Below are 19,467 nucleotides of genomic sequence, written 5' to 3' on the forward strand. Positions count from 1 at the left end.
GTCTGAAGAGCTTGAGAGAAGAAAAATGCCTCTCAATTCTGTACTGACGTTTTTACTGTAGGTCATTGACGTGCATGACACACTTCCTCTGGTAACAGTTGTTGGTACAAGATTCTCGCTGGGGTTAACGTAGAGCCAGGAGCTGGTGGAGGAAATGACAGACTCTGGGACCTGGGTTAGCTTTCTAAAGAGTTGTATTTAATTGGGGCGCCTGGGTGGCTCAGTGGGTTAGGGCCTCTGCCTTCGGCACAGGTCATGGTCCCGGTGTCCTGGGATCGAGCCCCACATCGGGCTCTGTGCTCTGCAGGAAGCCTGCTTCCCCCCCCCTCTCTATCTGTCTGCCTCTCTGCCTACTTGTGATCTCTGTCTGTCAAATAAAAAAAAAAAAAGAGTTGTATTTAATTGAGGTAGATTTTAATGTTCTTCAAATAGAATATCAAAGAATTTAGTCTAATATAGACTGGTGTTGACTTTTAAAATCAGCTTTCATGTTCATTTACCCCGATGTTTTATTTTCCTTAAGACGTTTAAAAAAACAAAAACAAAAAACCTTGTTTGCATGTCTTTTAGCTCTTTATAGAACAGTATGATTGTAAGTGGTACCTTGAGAAGACTGTAAATAGTTATGTATGATTTGATTCTCATTTTTTAACTATAGTTTTTAAGAAGAGCAGGCAATTATATCTAAATCAAAATAGGGCATTGAAACAAATAACAAATTCAGGTGTATCTTAGTTGTCTTGCAGCTGGATTCAGAGCTGAAACAGCAATTAATCACTTTTGAACACGGGGAGCTTGAACTCATATTGAACTTCTTTTGGCAAGTATAGACAGGACTATTTTAGAGATCCGTGAGCGCTTAAGCAGGGATTTTTTGTTTTATTGTTTTTAAGTGAAAGGTTAACTTAGGTAAAGAGACGGTCAAGGCCCATGTGAGGTTAAAGAGCAGTCTGCCTTCCGACTTCAGATTTTAAGCACCTCCACATTCTCAGGGAGTACGAATTCCTGAAAACTAAATTACTTGCACTATTGATGAAGTGTTCGAGAATATTGTTTTTCCTGGCTTAATATGTCAAAAAAAAAAAAAAAGGAAAGGAAAAAAACTCAAGTTAACTTTGTGAATAAAAATGCAGGCCTTAAAGAAAGATCTGCTTCAAAGCCAACAGTCCCACCGGAAGAAGCTGAGCCATACCCGTGGCTGGAGGAGCAGGTTCCCGAGGACTCAGGTAAGCGCTCCTCCACCTCCGACCAGATGTGCTTCCGGCTGCCGCCTGTGCCGCCAGCTGTTTCCAGAAGGCTGCTTTACCCATAATTTGTGTCACGATGTTTACGGGAATATGATGTATTTTTTTCTCCTTCTCTTCTGAGATTTTGGAGTAAACTTAATGTTTTCTGGTAAAAATTTACACAGGATAATTTTAATTTGGGAGATCAAGAATTGAAGGCACAGAGGAGCACTTAGGAACACCATGAACTAAATGCCGGACTTCTCCGGTTCCAGAACTTCTTGCAGTGAAAACACAGTCAGACATGTGGTGTACACAAGTGTCGTCATTGTTCCATGATCTAACGGAGGCCTACTGGGCTCCCAGTCTTTCTAATAGGGGGGCCCCCTTTCTCCGTCAGAGACTTCCCAGACCCCCATGTAATGCTGTGGAGGCCCGTTGTACATCCACATGAATTCATAGATAAACTCAGATATCTCCTTAGTCGTCCAAGGGCCTGTGACCCACAGAAAGAAAATTCCTAAAATCTGTGAATAAATTATTGGCAAATGATATTCAAATCTATTACTGTCATTTCCTATTTGTGCTGTGATATGTATTGCAAAGTGCGATTTAATTGCTGCAAGTTTTCCCTTTAACTAATCATTCTCCCAAATTTGGTTTCATTTTGCCACCTATTGGAAGTGTTTGGTATGACACTACATATTTACTGGCAACTCTAATTTTATTATCACTGTATGAATATTTGATTTTCTTTTCTCCCTTTTAAGATCAGTGTGCTGCTTTGATGTTTTTATTTGTTCAAAACATAATCCTGGGATTTACTCTCTCCTTCCCAATCCTTTAGAATACCACAACTCAAGCAAAAAAGCTACTTAAAAAAAAAAAAGTCTTATAATTAAATGTGTATTTGGATTTAGCATCTCAAACATTACGTTGCACTAAATAAATTTATAATTTAAAAATCTTCTTTTTCAAAGCTAATAACCCACTCTGAAATGTGCCATTTGCTTCTATTCTCCTTTTTAAAAATTTTTCTTCATACTACTCTACATTTAACTGATAACTTGTCCTTCTGAATCCATCAGTTTATTATCAACTCATATCCTTTCAACTTCTTTGCAGTGTTTGGTTTAGTTTAAATGTTGCCTTTCAACCTTTCTACTATCTAGATTTTTGGCTTCTTTCTCTTCTCTATCTGTTCTACAAACCCAGGTACATACCTTTCATTACAACACAGTAAAGTAAACCCTCTCTTGGTCCCTACAGAACTTTGTATCTGCCCTCCAGTCCCCGGCCCTGTAGTAGCCAGATTTTTGAAACAAGAATCTACAGTAGCTTTCTTCACCTTATTTTCCACCCAGTTTTTAACTCACTGCAGTCTAGCTTCTGCCTGTACTAACCCTCCCCAGAGGAAAGGAGGAACATCACAGAATCATGGAAGGATGAAACAGCATGGTGGACTCACCAAGTTCAAAGCCAGGGCTAGTAGCAGGTGATTCTGGAGAGGCATGGGAGCAGGTCTTGATTGTGGAGGTCTTCTGTCCTGTTCTGAGGAGCTTAGATTTTCCTCTGTTCAGGCAGAGGGAGCTATTAGAGGGTTAAGCAAAAGAGCAGAGTGCCATCCACTCTAGTTACTAATATTAGATTCTCTGTGGATGGTGCTGTTAGCAGTCGTGAAACTAGGAATTGGTTAGGAAGCTGTCATGGGCATTGTGAGAGCCGAGGAGGGAAGAACAGAGATTGGCAGGCTCTTCTGTAATTATATGCAAATACATATAAACATGGTTTGTGCCATATAACCATCTATAAAAATAGAAGGTAATTTCCGTGCTTCAGGAATGGTTTGGTAATGTGATTAGGCTAACAGGCTCTTAAACTTTTTCCTACCTGAAGCAGTTCAAAGGAGTTTACTCTGTTTTTGTCATCGAGGATTAACACGTCAGGGTAACCAACTGATGTCATTGGCATTGCTTCCTGTGACAGCATGCGTGATACTGAGTCTAGCGCTACTTTAATTTACTGAATGTGGATGTTTGTTAAAATTTATCACAGTGTCAGTGTCATTATAGCTTCTTATTTGTTGCGCCACATTTCAACAAACCCGGTAATCTGATAAGCAGCACAGTGTTGTCGGGATGTTGTTAACTGATAGTGTTGACTTTTGTAATTTATATCTGTTTCAATCTGTGGATCTGGTGGATGGGCTTCTCCAAAGCTGAAAGGATTGCCAGTTTTCATGTGGGGTCTTCTCCTCAGTTCTGACCCTCTCAGTCCTCACACTAGCCAGGGGACCCTTTCTCCTGACTGTCAGGGAAGACAGTGACTGGTCATGCCCTTTCGTGTATATTGGCCTCATCTTCTACATTTTAATCTTTGTTTCTCAGTACTTCCCTCCTGAAAGCTTTGCCCATCCCCTTTTCTTTATTCTATCATGATTGTGAATTTTGTTAATTAGAAAACAAGTAATTTTTGCTCTGTCAGGTATTTGCTAAACATTTATGTATTCTGTCAAAATAAAACCAATCTTAAATATTTACTGTGTTTGTCAACTTATAAAAAGGGGGCAAATGAATATGAAAAGGTAGCATAGTTGATGAACCAAATATATTCACTGAAATGTGCGTACCTGGATGTCATGTTTCATGTTCTTCATTAATATCTAGATATTTTTCTACTTAGTTATGTTTTGTAATCATTTTAGGACCTCAGAATATTGAAGATGAGTTAGAAGAGCAAATTCAGCCCCTTCTCCATGAGTCAGTCTACACAGAACATGGTATGAATTAAAACCCATTTTCTCATGCATTGCTTGCTCACATAGTGGTTAATTACATGAAGTGACTTTGACATGATTTTTAAATTTAAGTCATAACTGAGTGTGTTTTTTTTAATTATTGGAGACAGGTATTTCTGAGAGAGCACTGGACTCATTTTATCTTCTCCCGCCTTAATGCTAAGGAACTTATCACATAGGTTTAATAAAGAAATGGTAGGAATAAATAAGAAGAAATGAGTTAAGACCAATGATACATCAGGAACAGATGGCAAGAACAGGGAAGAGGAAAGTAGAACACAACCAGGCAAGCTGTAATGGGCTATCTGGCTGCTGTCGGCCGCCGAACCTGCTGCACACTTGGGTGGTCTCCAGAGCAAAAAGTACATCAGTCATATTACCAGGGAGGAAATGAACATGCTATCTACATAGAGAATATAAAACATTTCCCCAAATCTTACATCTAAAGCATTTCTTACATGCAGTTCTGTACAGAGAATATTAAATGATACTTTAGAAACCCACGCTTTAAGATTTTATGAGCCTGTTTCTTGTAACACCCCTTGATAAAAGTAGAGCGTATAACCCCAAGATGTAACTCACAAAGGGATTTTGAAGAAGGCAGAGCACATGATAGCCTGATATGCCTAATGGTTTGATGTCAGCTGAAGAGAGTCCTAAAGGAAAAAATTATGTTTCTTAAAAACAACTGGGACTCTCTATCATTGAAATTGCTTTAGCAGGCGTGCTAAACCATCTTCCTCAGTCCTGGGTGTTTGGATGTTATGTGTAAAGCATCCCATCCGTCTCTGTCTGTGCCTGCTGGGGAGACTGTCTGCAGCTGAGCTGGGGATTTTTGCCATTGGCTTTCTGGGGTCTAGGAGCCCGTGTCTGTGCATTATTGGCTTTTCTACTCAGCCAGGAGAGCTGCTGCTTCTGAGCGTGTGTCTGCCCCTCTGGGCAAGCCTGGGCTTTCCCTTCCTACATCTTTGGTTCAACTCTAACCTAACATAAGGATGATGCAGTCTAAATAAATCAGGGATTTCAGTATGACGAGGACAGTGCTGTAACAGTGAACTGTAATGGCTTTGTGTGGGCCTTGCATAGACGTTGGCATTAGCAAAGGCTTCCCCAAAGAGGTGATTTTCTGACTTAATAGCTGAAGGACTTAATAGCTGAAGGTCATGCTTTGCCAGGTGGGTGTTGTTCGTGGAGGGTCCCAAGCAAAGGGCATGGCACGTGGACAAGCTCAGAGGAAAAGACGATCCGAGGGTAGTTCAGGGTGGCCGGCCAGTGGAGTACCTAGGTGGAGAGTGATTGGCAAAGGGTGTTTGTACTTGATTCACAGAGGAATCGGAACCACTGGAGGGCACTAGGGAGTGCTGTGCCATCTGTCTGCCCGTGAACAGGAGCGGAGGGAGTGTGCTGCGGGAAGAGGAGATGGGGGCCCTACTGGTGATCTGAGTGGGTCAGGATGGTCGGTAGAACCAAATTTAGCCAAGGTGGGGAGAGAGAAGCGTGGGACGATATGGTAGACATTTGGATGGGTGGGTGTAGGAAGCCAGACAGAAGGGGGAGGAATCAAGTCTAGCATGCCTGGGTTTCTGGCTGCAAGCCTTCCTCTTGGACTTACTCTCTGCTTTACTTAGAAATTCACAGAGGCCATGGATTTAAATGTAATTTGTGTTGCTTCCGAGTATATATCTGCAGCCCTATGTCCTCTGAGCTCCTGGCTTATCCAACTGTCTGTTGATCTCCATTTTCGTGTTTTATGGTCATCTCAGACTCAAAATGGACTTAAACACAATTCTCGATTCCTTTGCATTTCAAAGCTCTCCCCCACCCCCTAAAATTGTACTTTTATTCCACTCTTTTATATTTAGGTCATGGTCTGACCCCTACTTAGTAGCTTAACCTAAAAACTGGGGAGTTTTCCTTATTTTTCTCTCTCCTCCTGTTGCCTCATACGGGACCGATGGGCAGGTCCCTCCAGCTTGGCCTCCAAGCATGCATCTGGACCGCAGTGTGGCAGCGTCACTGTCCCCTTCTGTATGATGGCTGCAGAGGCGTCCAGTTGGGTTTGTGTTTGATATGCCTTATGGGGACCTTTTCTTTTTCTTTTTCTCCTCTCAGTTTCCTCCAGTGCAGATGCTCTCTTTTCCTTGTGATTGCCAAGTTTGTCTGCCTCAGGACCTTTGTACCTGCTCTATCTCTAGCTGGTGTGTGTGTGTTTTCCGGTCAAAACATGGCCTCCCTGAGCACCATCTCTGTCGTAGACTCTGGCCACACGTTCTGCACTTCATCGTGGTGTTTCGGGGCCTGTGGCTATCATGTACTAGCCGTGTGGCTTTAGCCGAGTTCCTCAAGGTCCTTGTCCTTCAAAGGGGGATGATAGTACCTACTTCCTAGGGTTACTATAATGGCCGAAGAGGGTTTGGCAGTGCCTCAGATGTAGTCAGCCTTCAGGGAACTGTTTTACTGGGCTGTTACTGATGGAGCAAGGGAGACTCAGATAAAGCATGACGTTCGGTTGCTTTCTCTACTGAAAACAGGGACTTTCCATTAAGTAGCGGCCAAGAGTTAAATCCTGCTCATGTGAAAACTATGAAGTTGCCCTGGATAACGTAAGAGTAAGGAAAAAAGAATATGGAAGAGAGGGTGTGGTAAAATCAGGGACAGGAGTTAGAATTGGTGATTGGTTTGCCGATTAGCAGAAAACCTGAAATGAGGAGAAACAACGTAGCAGGCTGTGACTGAAAGACAGAAAACAAATAAATAGTGTGGCCATAAATGGGCCCACACAGTTCAGTACCAGCAGAGGACATTGCTATGCCATACTAAAGGTGAGGGAAGGAAGCCTTCCTGCAGTGTTTGAGGAGAGTTCAGTGGCAGCAGAAATAGCAATAACCTGATGATGATGATAATGATGACGATGACAACAAGAATAACACGAGAACAGTAACACCTGAGTAGTTACTGTGGTCTAGGCAGTTGTCCAAATGCTTTAATTCTCACAAGAATGCTGTAAGTAGGAAGTCTTACTATTTCCTTTTTATGGGAGAAAAAGCTTTGGCACAAAGTAGTTATGTAACTTCTCTGGGGTGTCACAGCTGATGTGGAAAAACTAGATCTGGAGCCACACACTCGAGATCCCACACTCCTGAGCCCCTTATGGCTCTGTGAGCATAGCTAAGTTGCTTGTGTTGCTTGGCTGGAGTGTTATGTATAAGACATACTCTGCTTGAAGCCACATCAGGTTACTGCTGGGAGAGTTTCTTACACCACGACGACAGGCTAAACCATATCTCAGCGGGATAAGTAGCTTATCCAGCATCTACACAAAAGAAGCAGAACAGCTCAGGATATCATAAAAGTTCGTCTCAGAAGAGAAGAATAGGCATTTCTGTGTAACTTACAGGCTCCACATAGCAACCTTTAGATGCAAAGTGCAGTACATGTGACCTCATGCAGATGACCTAGCATACAGCTGACAGAGGTGTTTGGCCGTTCTTTGCAACAGAGCATTTTATAGAGTTACTTAAGATTGGTATGTGGAGTTTTAGACCAGTTCTCAGTGAGCGGTCCCAAGGTGATCTCTCTCTAACCTGGTGATAATTGAAGAGGCAAATACATTAGCAATTAGGAATTCCTTTATTCATTCCTTAAATACTTACTGAGCATTTCTTATGGCTAAGCAAGGCCCTGGGTGCTGGGCGTACCTAGTAAGTAAATATATGAGGTCCCCGTGCTTGGTGAGTTCATGTTCTAGTGAGAGAAGGCCTTTGCCCCCTTCAGGTGGACTAGCACTTGACCAGAGTGAGGACAGAGGTTCAGAGCGGGCAACAGCATGTGCGATGGCCCAGACGAGGGGCAGGGAGTGCCCAGCAGCAGGAGCGGGTATGTGGCAGAACTTCGAAGAGGCTTACGTGTCCCGTGTCAGCTGCTGCCTCTGGGCACCTTTGTGTGGACTCGTGTGACTTTGTTCGTTGTGACCATTCAAGGAGACGATGATGTGCAGCAAGAAGAGGCTGGACAAGCAAGAGAACCACAGCTGGAAGATGATGATTTCCTCGTAGGAAGTGATGCAGATGATGGATTTGAGCCCTTGGAAACCAGAACATTTCATGAAGGTAGGAAACGTCTTTTGGTTTCAGAATAAAACCCAGCAGTCACTTTGTGATTATGATTATTAAAGTCTTTCTTAAACACCTTTAAAAGCAAAATTTAATTTTTATCTGAAGTTTCTTTTTAAGTGGAAGCTGGGAAGTCCAATTAAAACTAATTTTTTCCCTAAAATAAATAGAAATTTTGATTTTGATTCAAAGCACTTTAAAAAAAAAAAATTATGTTTTTATTTGACAGACAGAGATCAGAAGTAGGCAGAGAGGCAGGCAGAGAGGGGTAGGGGGAAGCAGGCTCCCCACTCAGCAGAGAGCCCAATGTGAGGCTCGATCCAGGACCCTGGGATCACGACCTGAGCTGAAGGCAGAGGTTTTAACCCACTGAGCCACCCAGGTGCCCCTCAAAGCACTTTTTAAAGGAAACTGTCAGAATATATAAAGTCCTTATAGAAATAGAAAGTAAGTGAAATGCTTTAGCACATTGCTTCTACTGTGCCTTTCTTCCTGGAGTGCCATGTATCAGAAGAAATTCAGAAAATTGATGAAATATTTTATTTGGCAATCTGTCACAGACTCTTGTTCTAATATGAATTCCATAGTCACAGTTTATAGAACACAGTTCTTAGCTTCTATACCAGGCATTGACAACATTTTTCCTGGAGATAGCTAGAGGGTTAGTATTTTAGGCTTTGCAAACTATATGTCCTTTATTGAAACTACTCAGTTCTGCTGTCAATAGTGCAGAAGTAGCCTTAAATAATACCTACGTATTAGGTATATGTAGGTATAGGGATACATATGGCCATGTTTCAGGAAAACTTTATGTACAGAAATCCTAGTTTGCTGATATCTGTTCTGTATCAGTGTCTTCCATTAAATGCTGGTTATTTAAAAATCCATTGAGTAGCTTACCTTGGATCATCTGCAGAAGGCAAGTTAGAGGTGCAGTTATTCACTGTTGACCTATAGAGAGAAGGAATTTCTCTGATGAAGAAAACCTTTTTTCATACATTTTGTGTTCTGCTATGTTTTAATGTGACACTACCATGAGTATTTATTTGAAGCCTTATTAAATGAGCACACATGCTTTGTTCTTATGGTATCTATTCTCAGATCTTTTTTAAGGTGGCCCTTAAGATTTTAATGAGCTGTTGAAAGATTCTTTTTTTAACTTTTTAATTAATTTATTTTTAAAGTAAGCTCTCTCCCCAATGTGGGGCTTTAACTCATGACCCTGAGATCAAGAGTCACGTGCTCTACCCACTGAGCCAGCCAGGTGCCCTGAAAGATTTTAATCCACAGGTTGTACTCTGGTTGATTAATGATGTTTTATTTAGAAAATAGAAGTATATAAATGACATATTTGTGTGTATATAACTTTATACCTAAAGTGAATACTACTGAAACATAGTTTGAGATGGGTGTTTCATTTCTAAAGAGTAAAACTAAAGAAAAAGGTTGAGAGCATCCACCACAAAATCAACCATCTAGCCCATTATGTTCCACCGTATAATAATCATCAGAGTCTATGGTTAAGTTGCATCAGGACCCATGCAACAACATAGCCCCGCATGCCGCAGAGGATCTGGATGAGAGGTGTCTGGCAGGGTTTAAGGATTAGCTAAGCCTAAATCAAGTTCAGGCAGGTAGACAGACAGAGAAACAAGCAGTAAATGAAATCCATAGCACCAACGAAGGCAGGAAGGTCCAGAGTAAGAAGGTCTTGGATTCAGAGAGGGAATTTCTTATGAATATGGGCCAAAGTAAGAAGGTCTTGGATTCAGAGAGGGAATTTCTTATGAATATGAATATGATATCCCTACAAATATTTTTCAACGTTGGATGCAATTAAGATTGCCTAGAGAGCTTTTAAAAGGATGCTTCCAGTGAACCAGAATGTTTCGGGGGGCGGCCTCCAGAATGGATCTTTGTGCCAGCTCCCCGGGTCCTATCGCAGCGCAGCCGCAGTTCAGCTGGAGCACAGCCAGGCTGTTGATATTTGCACATGCTTCCCCTTGTGCTCTAGACCGCTGGGTGTGGACAGGCTAAGAGGTGCACCTCGGTGCCCTGGGGAATCAGGTGAAGGCATAGCGCCTGTGCAGGCTAAACATTGAGTGGAGAGGTAGCCTGGTCCCCGTAAAATTGGTAAATGATTGTTAAGACCTTTATTTAAAGCACAAAGGAGTAACGAAAAAGTAAAGTGTATCTCCTTTTCACAATATGTAGTGAATTGGAAGACTAAAAGCAAGAAACTCTTGATATATGAATGAGTATATTTTTAAAAACTTACATTCATGCTTATTGTTGAGAGCAGGAAATACACTTTTCCATAGAAATCATGTTCTCACCAACGGTTTGGTTTCCATACCAAGCTACAAAATTGTATATAATGCATAATTTTCTATGAGAAATGTACACTCAAAATGATTTGGAGCTTGTATATGAGTTCAGCTTCATTGTACATTGAAAATAGGCATAGAGTCTAGACCAGCTTTAGAACTTGAGAACTTTGGGGCACCTGGGTGGTATAGGACTCTTGGATTTGGCTCAGGTCGTTATCTCAGGGTTGTGATCTCAGGGTCGTGAGATCAAGCCCCATGTTGGCTCCATGCTCAGCATGGAGTGTGCTCTAGACTCTCTCTCCCTCTCCCTCTGCCTCTTCCCACTTGCTCTTTCTTCCTCTCTCTCTCCCTCTTTTTCCTTCTTTCTCTCAAACAAGTAAATAAATCTTAAAAAAACAAACAAACAAAAAAAACTTTGGACCTTTAGTTATCATGTATGTTACAGTCTCTTTGGGAAAAAAAAATGTTTCCAATTTCTAAGTAAGGGATGCTGATTAAATGATTTCCGCATTTTCCTGGTATCTCTTGCTCCCTCCTGTCTTCAGCCAAGCTGGGTCAGGAAGATTGACAGTTACTCAGAATTTTGGTATCTTAGGTACTGCTTACATAACACATTTCAGTTAAGAGTCTCAAATAACTTGAAACATAACGCGTTTGATATTTTTTGAGGTTAGGAGTTATAGATTGGGGGTAGGAAGAAATACTTCTAAAAAGTTTATAAATTGAGAATACCTTACTTTCTGACATAGTTTTTAATTAGGACATAGATTCAGTGTGAACTTAAAAGTTGTTTATTGATAGTCTTCAGAAATTAAAAATACTCTCACTTCATGTAGTTGTTAAATTAACAAGGTTCAGTGGAGTGGTGAGAATCCTGTGGCAGCAACCCTTTGCTCTTGGGGGTCTGCGGGTTCAGTTACCACTTACCTTTCAGCTCCCCGTCTTAGAAAGTCTCCTCTGTCTCTCCTTGTGTTCCCATCTGTAGACTGTGCTTTTGCTCTAGACAACAGGACACCATGGTGGAATGTGAAGTAGACCATGACAGCCCCCTTTCCAGGTCCAGCCCTGTCACTGTGTTCCTGTGTTCAAATCATCCTCTCGTTAGTCCAGGCTCTGGTGGCATTGAATAATTATTTGCTTTCAAAATAAAAATCAATGACAAGCATAGATGCAGGATCTAAATCTACAGTATATATGCATAAAACTTGATGAAAGTAGTAATATTGATTTTGTGTTATTCTTTTCAGAAACTGAAGATAGTTACCCTGTAGAAGAGACAGGTGAGATTTAAACTTAATACTATTCTTTTAATTAGAATGAGTCTTTTCTTATAAAAAGAGCATCATGATGGGGCGCCTGGGTGGCTCAGTGGGTTAAGCCGCTGCCTTCGGCTCAGGTCATGATACCAGGTCCTGGGTTCGAGCCCCGCATCGGGCTCTCTGCTCAGCAGGGAGCCTGCTTCCTCCTCTCTCTCTGCCTGCCTCTCTGCCTACTTGTGATTTCTCTCTGTCAAATAAATAAATAAAATCTTTAAAAAAAAAAAAAAAGGGCGCCTGGGTAGCTCAGTGGGTTAAGCCGCTGCCTTCGGCTCAGGTCATGATCTCAGGGTCCTCTCTCTCTCTCTCTGCCTGCCTCTCCGTCTGCTTGTGATCTCTCTCTGTCAAATAAATAAATAAAATCTTTAAAAAAAAAAAAAGAGCATCATGAGAGAAAACATTATCTATGGTTATCTATTAATATATTTTATGTCATAAAATATATAGATATAGTTAATTATATATAACTTAGATATATTATGTCATAATTTCATCTATATGTTTCTTTGTGAATACAGTTTTTGTGCTTTTGAAGTCTACTCCTGAAGATAAATACACTGTAATGGGATGGCTAGGCCAAGAGATACAGTAGAAGTACATGTTTGTAGTCTTAAATTACAAAGTCAAAGAAAGGTCAAAATTGTGTGTTGTCACTAGTCACGCATCCCCAGAAGATATGGCCACACTGGAGATGGACATGTCATCTCTCAGTCAGCCTGTGTTGGCCAGTTTTTCTTCCGGTGCTAGAATAGATCCCTTTCTTTGTGCTTGAGGACCCCATGATATCCTTGGCTGGCATGGAGGACCTATATCGCTTCAACAAATGCTAGAATTGTATTGCGATCTGGGAGTACTCAGGTACTGGGTCCAAGGGTAAGGGGCTGGGGCCCGTGTGCCCTTCCTCAGGCACGCTCTGCAGCAGATGCTTGCTGAGTAGACGGGAGGAGGGCTCACCTGCCCCTCCATCTCTGGTCTCTCTCTCTCTGTCTCTGTCTCATTAGTCTTTGGCTGAATATAGTTGAATTTGTATAATCTAAGTGAGACTATAGCCTCACCAGTTTGTGGTTCAGTTATGAACCCATTGATGATGGGGACTGTCTCATTCATCTTTGTGTTCGGCCTTTCCCAAAGTGAGTGCCTGGGTGACTATAAATGTGAGCATCATTATGATTTGATTTTACATTTCTGTCACTCTGGATATTATGCTTTTCCTATTTTGAGTATCAAGTGCAATCCTTCTTGAGATAGCTTTGTAATTTCCTAATCATTTCTTAACTTACAGCTTCACAGGTTTATAATCAGGATATGGAAGAGATGATGTATGAGCAGGACAATCCAGGTTTGTGATATGTTTCTGTTTAAGGCACTGGCCAAGGCCATTCTACCCCGGGGTTAAGGATTCTCTCAGATTCGACAGAGTCCTCTTTATAATACTCACAGTCCTTTTTGGTTGCCCAGACATTTATAGAAATTCCTGAATATAGTTTAATATTACATGGAGGAATGAGGAAAAAGGAGATGTATTTTTCTTTTCTTTTTTTTTTTTTAAGATTTTATTTATTTATTTGACAGAGAGAGATCACAAGCAGGCAGAGAGGCAGGCAGAGAGAGAGGAGGAAGCAGGCTCCCTGCTGAGCAGAGAGCCCGATGCGGGGCTCGATCCCAGGACCCTGAGATCATGACCCGAGCCAAAGGCAGCGGCTTAACCCACTGAGCCACCCAGGCGCCCCATGAGATGTATTTTTCAAACCACCATTGGGACTTTGCCCTTTGTAGATAGGATGCTGGGAAGGCAATTTGGGAATTGACGAGGCGGAGTGGTGTAGTGGAGTCTCACTGGTTCTGTTCCTTCCTGTCTTTGTGACCGAGAGCAAATTATGGACCTTTATTCAGCTTAAATTTTATTGAATGATAATGATAATATCTATCTCACCCAGTTGTGAAAATTGGAATTAATTTGTAAATACTTCAGAATGGCATCTAGTAATGTATTTGGTTTTTTCACGTTTGACAAAGGTGTATATGTTTTTCCTTTTAGATTCCATGGAGCCAGTAGTGGGTGATGATGAAAGAAGGTACCACGAAGCAGGTACTGAATGAATATTTTCATTAGACTGTAAACATTACTCAAGGCTTTATGGTTGTAATCTATGTTAAAGTGATTTTTCTTTCAAAGGAGTCAGAAGGAATCCTAACACCTAATACAAGTCTTTTTGCTTTGTAACAAGATTCAATTATGAAGAGAGTATCAGGCTTTCATATTTTAGCTCATCTACACTGGCACCATGACAATATAGGATGTTAATCCTTAATGCTACTTTTGCATATCTTACTTTATGCCAATTTGAAGAATTTTTATGAAAATAATTTACTTGTCCTTGTGTCTAGTGTTTTTGGGGCAGAGGCACCTATCACTGACCGCAGACACTGATATTTAAGAGAACAGAATTCTGTATTTGAGATTAAGCTGTGTTTTTTTTAGCTAAGCAGTTGCATAGAATGACCTGTTTAATACTGAGTTTTATTATCTTTTTTGCAGATGACCTTCCATACCAAGACTATGATGAACCAGGTTTGAAAATGCTTCTCAACCTTAAACCATTTACTTGTTTTAAGACTACTCATAGTTTTTAGAGTTATAGAGTGTAGTGTTTTAAGCTTCAAATACCGTAACTTAAAATCTCCAAATGAATGGGAGTTTTCAAAGAATTTACTTGGGGAGATTGTTTACCTCCCCCATTGGTTCGGCCATTGACTAAATAATTTCTTAAACTCTTTTCAAGTTGCCTTCAGAAGCAGTTAAAAATTATTCATGAAAACTTATCTCATTACTTTATAGTCTTAGCTCTCTTTTGACTAACATAGTGCCTGATGCATAGAAAACTAGTGAAAGTTGAACTACTCTAGTTTCTTCTACAAAGTAATCCCACTCTTAAAGGAGATGGGTCTACTGGCATGAAGAAAAGTACAAAAGAATTTCACTGCAGGCTTAAAAGTGGCATAAACAAAAGAGTTTGGGCATGTTTTTGGCATGAGTGGCACTAGATTCAGATTTGGATATTTATATTTTCAGTTTGTTGCCAAAGCACTCCCCAGCCTGTTTTATTAAACTCCACAAAGTAGATTCTATTTTTTGCGACTTCCGAGATGAAAGAAATAAGGTTTGGAGAATGTAAGTGATTTGCATAAGATAATATGACTAAGAAATGATAAAGCCAATGGTATATCATTTTTATTCTGCTACCTTCATAGATGACTCTGTAAAAGGAATAGAGTCAGTTGAGCATAACTTCATGTGTGAAGCAAGAAGGACAGAGAAATGTATAGTGCTTGAGTCAGATATAGAGGACTTTACATGCTGATGGTTTGGGGGTGAATGGTTTGACATTCAAATAGGAGCAATATGGAGTCCCTACTCTCAAGAAATATATGGTTTCATGACAGTTGGTGGTTCTTAATTGAAGAAAATTAGGACTGGCTGTGTATAAACCTGATATGCTAATTTATTAAGGACATGTATTTAAGATTTAAGGCCCTACAAAGATGACCAGTCACAGTGGCTATTTCTAATGGAGTATGAATGACGCCATTGGAAGCATCCTGGATTCTGTCTTTAAGAACTAATATTTTTATAAGAAATTAAATAACTTGGCCAGTATGATTGGGTCTAGATTTTCTTTTCAGTTTCAAATTTAAAGGAGAGAATAGAAATTTGGAAATAAAAGTTATGTGTAGAGATGAGATACTTTTCTCATTTCTGCCACTCATTATAGTGTTTGTCTAAATGTGCTAGGAAGAACATGTTTGGAAGGCAGTTAGCAGACTAGATCCAGAGAACCTTAAAATCAAACTGGAAAGAAGTGTAAAATTAGATACTGTGTTAAAAAAAGATGTTATAAAAATAAGTGTGTTTTCATAGGCAGAGTATCAGAATAAGCACAATTTTAACATGTTAAAAAAGAATAATAAAATAGGACCTAAGGGGTCATCAAGATTTGAGATACTTTGGATCACAAGATTTTGAGATACCTAGATTACCTTGCTATAGAACCTGAACTTTTTCAAACAAAAGGGGTTTGATAGAAGTATTACTAGGATTATTCACAGTGTTCTAACAAGATACATTTATGGCATTCAGGAACCAACTAGGGAAGCCAAGTGAACATATGTAAGTGAGTAGTAAGTAGGGTGAAAACAAAACCATTTTTCAGTAGGTGAACAGAATATATTCCATATTAAACTTCTTGCATGTAGAACCTGGAAAACAAGTGGCTTCTTAAAGCTATGGAGGGAACCAGCTTTCCACACTGAAAATCTAGAAAGCATTAAGCCTACATTGGATATACCTAGGATCGGACAGTACCGGCTTACCATCTGATCGATTTATTTATATAATGCATACGTATTAACTACTTTATGTCTAAAACAGGAAACAGGACTAGAGCCGTTCTAGCGAGGAACACACATGGTTTGATCACACAAATAACTTCAATTTAGTGTTTACTTGAAATTGCACTAAGTGCTGGTGAGAACAAGGACAGTGTGTAACAAGAGGATATAGCGAAGAGACCTACCTAGTTTGAAGACAAGGGAAGGCTTCCCCGAAGTTGGAAGGGAAGATTAGAGCCATTGACAAGGCAAGGGGAAGGTGGGCGGGCGGAATGTCGTAAGAAGCGTCTGAGGTGCGAAGATGTGTCTGGAGGGCCGGCAGTCTAATCTGGGCTGACATTGCACTGTTTGGGGTCCAGAGGACACCTAGAGTTAGTCAGGCATATTCACCTACCCTCAGGGCATTGTTCGAGGCACTACAAAATCAGATGTGCATTTTGTAAAGATCGATCGGTCTGACATGTAACACGTAGACTGGAGAGAGACAGGAGTGGATATGGGGAGACCAGTTAGTTTAGTGCCGTTATTCCAATCCGATCTTGCCCTGGGTCCCATCTCTGCCTAAAGAGCAGTCAGAGGAGATGAGTTTCAGCAAAGGGATGTTCAGCAGTGTCCCATGCTGCTGAGGACCCATGCGAGTTGGGCACTGAACACATGCATTGCATCTAGTATGACAGTGGCCCCCTGGTGACCTTGGCCGGAGCCGTTGTCAAGGGACACAAATGAAGGTGGACAGAGATAAAGTAGTTTAAACCAGGGTGGTGGCAGTGAAGGGAAGTGGACAAGATGAGAAATATAAGGAGAAAAAATTGACGGGGCATGATGTGTGGGTGTAGCTGGGGCAGAGAGCAAGGTATCAGGAACCCCGTCTACCATTCCGGCTCGTGCCTTTGACTGATGGTGGTGCTTTTTCCCTAAGGCAGGACTGGAAACAGGAACGGGCCAAGAGGCTCTGAGTCCAGTCTGTACATGTTGACAGTGTCTGTCGTGACATCCAGGGGGATATATAATAACCTAGTTGGTGGTGCCTGGATCTCAGCCGAGAACTTGCATTCATGGCTGTGAGTTTGGGAGTGGTGAGTTTGTACAAGATAATTGAAGCCAAAGGCTGAGATCACTTATGGAGGGAGGACAGTGTAGGGGTATGGGTAGCTCTGTGACTGGCCTTTGATGAAAGCCAACATTTCGTGCCTGGTAGGACTAGGACAGGTGAAGAAGATGATTGAGAAGGAGAAAGGAAGAAATGAAAGGAGAACACAGTCACACTGAAGTGTTTAAGAAGGGAGGAGCTGCTGGAAGCTCTAACTTGGTGAGGTGGAGCTTGTCCATTAGATGGAATGAGGTGGTCTCTGAGGAGCCTTGGCAGGGGTGAGTCAGGGCCACATGCAGATGGCAGTGTTTGGGGAAGGAAGTGAGGGGTGAGATAGCAAATGTGAATGACTCTTTGAAGAAATGAGATTGTGAAATGGAGGGGAGAGTTGGGGCAAGGGGAAGTAGGCTCAAGAAAGGGCTTTTTTTCTTTAAGTTGGTAGAGTCTTGAGCAGGTTTAAATACAACAGAGTTCAAAGTAACAGAGTGAGCAAAAACGTGCTACTCCTCTCTCTTACCAGTACCACCAGAAGGACAGAAGATGATGGATTAAAATTGTCCCTTACTCTACCCAGCACTGAGAATTAGTATCTGAAATATAGTAGTTGCTCAAAAAATTTTCTTTATTAAATGATTATAAAGAATACACAATAACTGTAGTAAGAAAATAAGAAAGCTCGCTCGAAGTGAACCAGAAAATTTGAGGCATTTTGGAGAATGGAAAAAGCTGGGATTGGGTTGACCAAGAAAGATGTGTGACCCAGCTGAGCCCAAAAGAAGAGACCAGAGCCTCCTTTGCAGCAAAGCAGAGAGCCCTGAGCCCCATGCAACTAAACAAGAGAAATCGGGCAGTGAGTTCATGGCCTGCCAGCTGAACCCTCACTCTGAGGGGCTGGCACCGGGAGTGTTTGCCTCCAGTGGAAGATCAGAGAGTTGTTACCTAAACAAACAGAGAATCTGCCTGGTGAAAGCCCAGAATCCTCCCCCACAGACATGAAAGATAGAAAAGGGAAATTCAGTGCCACCAGGAACTAAACAGATTTTGGATCCTGGAAACCAGTGACTGGGGAAGAACCTTAATTTCTCCCATTTTACATGAAGAAAGCATTTGTAAAATGGGAGAAATAAAGGTTCTTCCCCATCTCCTATGGCTAAAAGGTGGCCGACCTGGACTTTGAATCTGTGTTTGACTCCACACCAGACTCTTTCCTATCCTGCTCTATAGCCTACCACTTGCCAGTGACTAAGTCCCAGGGGTTCAAGGATGAATTAGACATTGTCTCTCCTCATGAAACCATACAGCAAATGTTGTGTCACAGTGAGTTATGTAGCCCTAAAGGATTATTTTTTCTGTGTATTTTCTAGTATACGAACCATCGGAAAATGAAGGTCTAGAAAGTTCAGGTAAGCTTTTTCTCTAAGTGGGTGTTTCCTGTGAGTCAGCCCCCCCAACCCTTGTATTTATTAAAACTCAGTTAACTTGTGGGACAAAGACAGATGTAGTCAGAAATCCAAGACACTTCCAAGTCTCCAAGGAGGTAATTGCATATTGTCAATATATTCTTTCCCTTATACTTCTGTTGCGAGTTTTATGTCATTAGGGATGATGTCAGCCTATTTGAAGTATACTTTGAGTATAATTTAGGAGTTAAAGTTGATATGCTAATATAAAGAGTTATGAGTCTCCATAAGAAGGCCCTAGTCTAAAAAGAGCCAAATTTAGTTACCTTAGTAGAGATAAGTTAATTTAGGAATCTAGTGTGAGTTAATGTAAAATGTGTTTGTTTTTTTTTTTTTTAGATAATGCTGTAGAAGATTCAAACATAATTTTAGAAGGTAGGTTAATTTTATAGAGATAGTTTTACTTTTTGTATTATAATTATGTTCACACATTCAGCAGACATGTATTGGACACTTTGGTGTCTGTAGGGGCTTGGGGCTAGAAGGGAGAGCGTGAAGACGATGGCTAGGATTTCTGGTTTCCTTGGGGTTGGCCTTCTCGTGGTGAGACATGATGAAGTAACTACAGATTATGAAAAGTGCAATAACTTAAAACCAGGGTAGTCCAATAGCAAATAACTGGTTATAGCAAGGCTCTTCAGCAAGGGTGGTTTTGTCAGACGGGGTTAGCCTTGGGCAGGGATGGGTTGAAAGTTGGGTTCTTTATGTTGTGGTTCAGCTGGACAGACTATTTTTCAAAGTGAAGGG

General features: G+C 41.1%; 1 protein-coding gene across 7 annotated transcripts in view; it reads left to right on the top strand.

Moving 5' to 3' along the window:
- Nucleotides 1-19,467, top strand: part of ASPH (aspartate beta-hydroxylase) — a 219,663-nt gene that overhangs the window by 66,953 nt on the left and 133,243 nt on the right. For 4 of the 7 annotated variants that reach the window (XM_047728089.1, XM_047728091.1, XM_047728093.1 and 1 more), the window contains 9 exons: nucleotides 1,134-1,226; nucleotides 3,931-4,005; nucleotides 8,004-8,132; nucleotides 11,713-11,745; nucleotides 13,064-13,120; nucleotides 13,820-13,870; nucleotides 14,321-14,353; nucleotides 18,625-18,663; nucleotides 19,060-19,095. In XM_047728089.1, coding sequence (XP_047584045.1) covers nucleotides 1,134-1,226; nucleotides 3,931-4,005; nucleotides 8,004-8,132; nucleotides 11,713-11,745; nucleotides 13,064-13,120; nucleotides 13,820-13,870; nucleotides 14,321-14,353; nucleotides 18,625-18,663; nucleotides 19,060-19,095 — 546 coding nt within the window. The remainder of the gene's footprint in view (nucleotides 1-1,133; nucleotides 1,227-3,930; nucleotides 4,006-8,003; nucleotides 8,133-11,712; nucleotides 11,746-13,063; nucleotides 13,121-13,819; nucleotides 13,871-14,320; nucleotides 14,354-18,624; nucleotides 18,664-19,059; nucleotides 19,096-19,467) is intronic. The other 3 variants (XM_047728092.1, XM_047728100.1, XM_047728090.1) reach the window with 2 other exon arrangements.

This window comes from Lutra lutra, chromosome 4 (assembly GCF_902655055.1).
Source record: "Lutra lutra chromosome 4, mLutLut1.2, whole genome shotgun sequence".
NCBI lineage: Eukaryota > Metazoa > Chordata > Mammalia > Carnivora > Mustelidae > Lutra > Lutra lutra.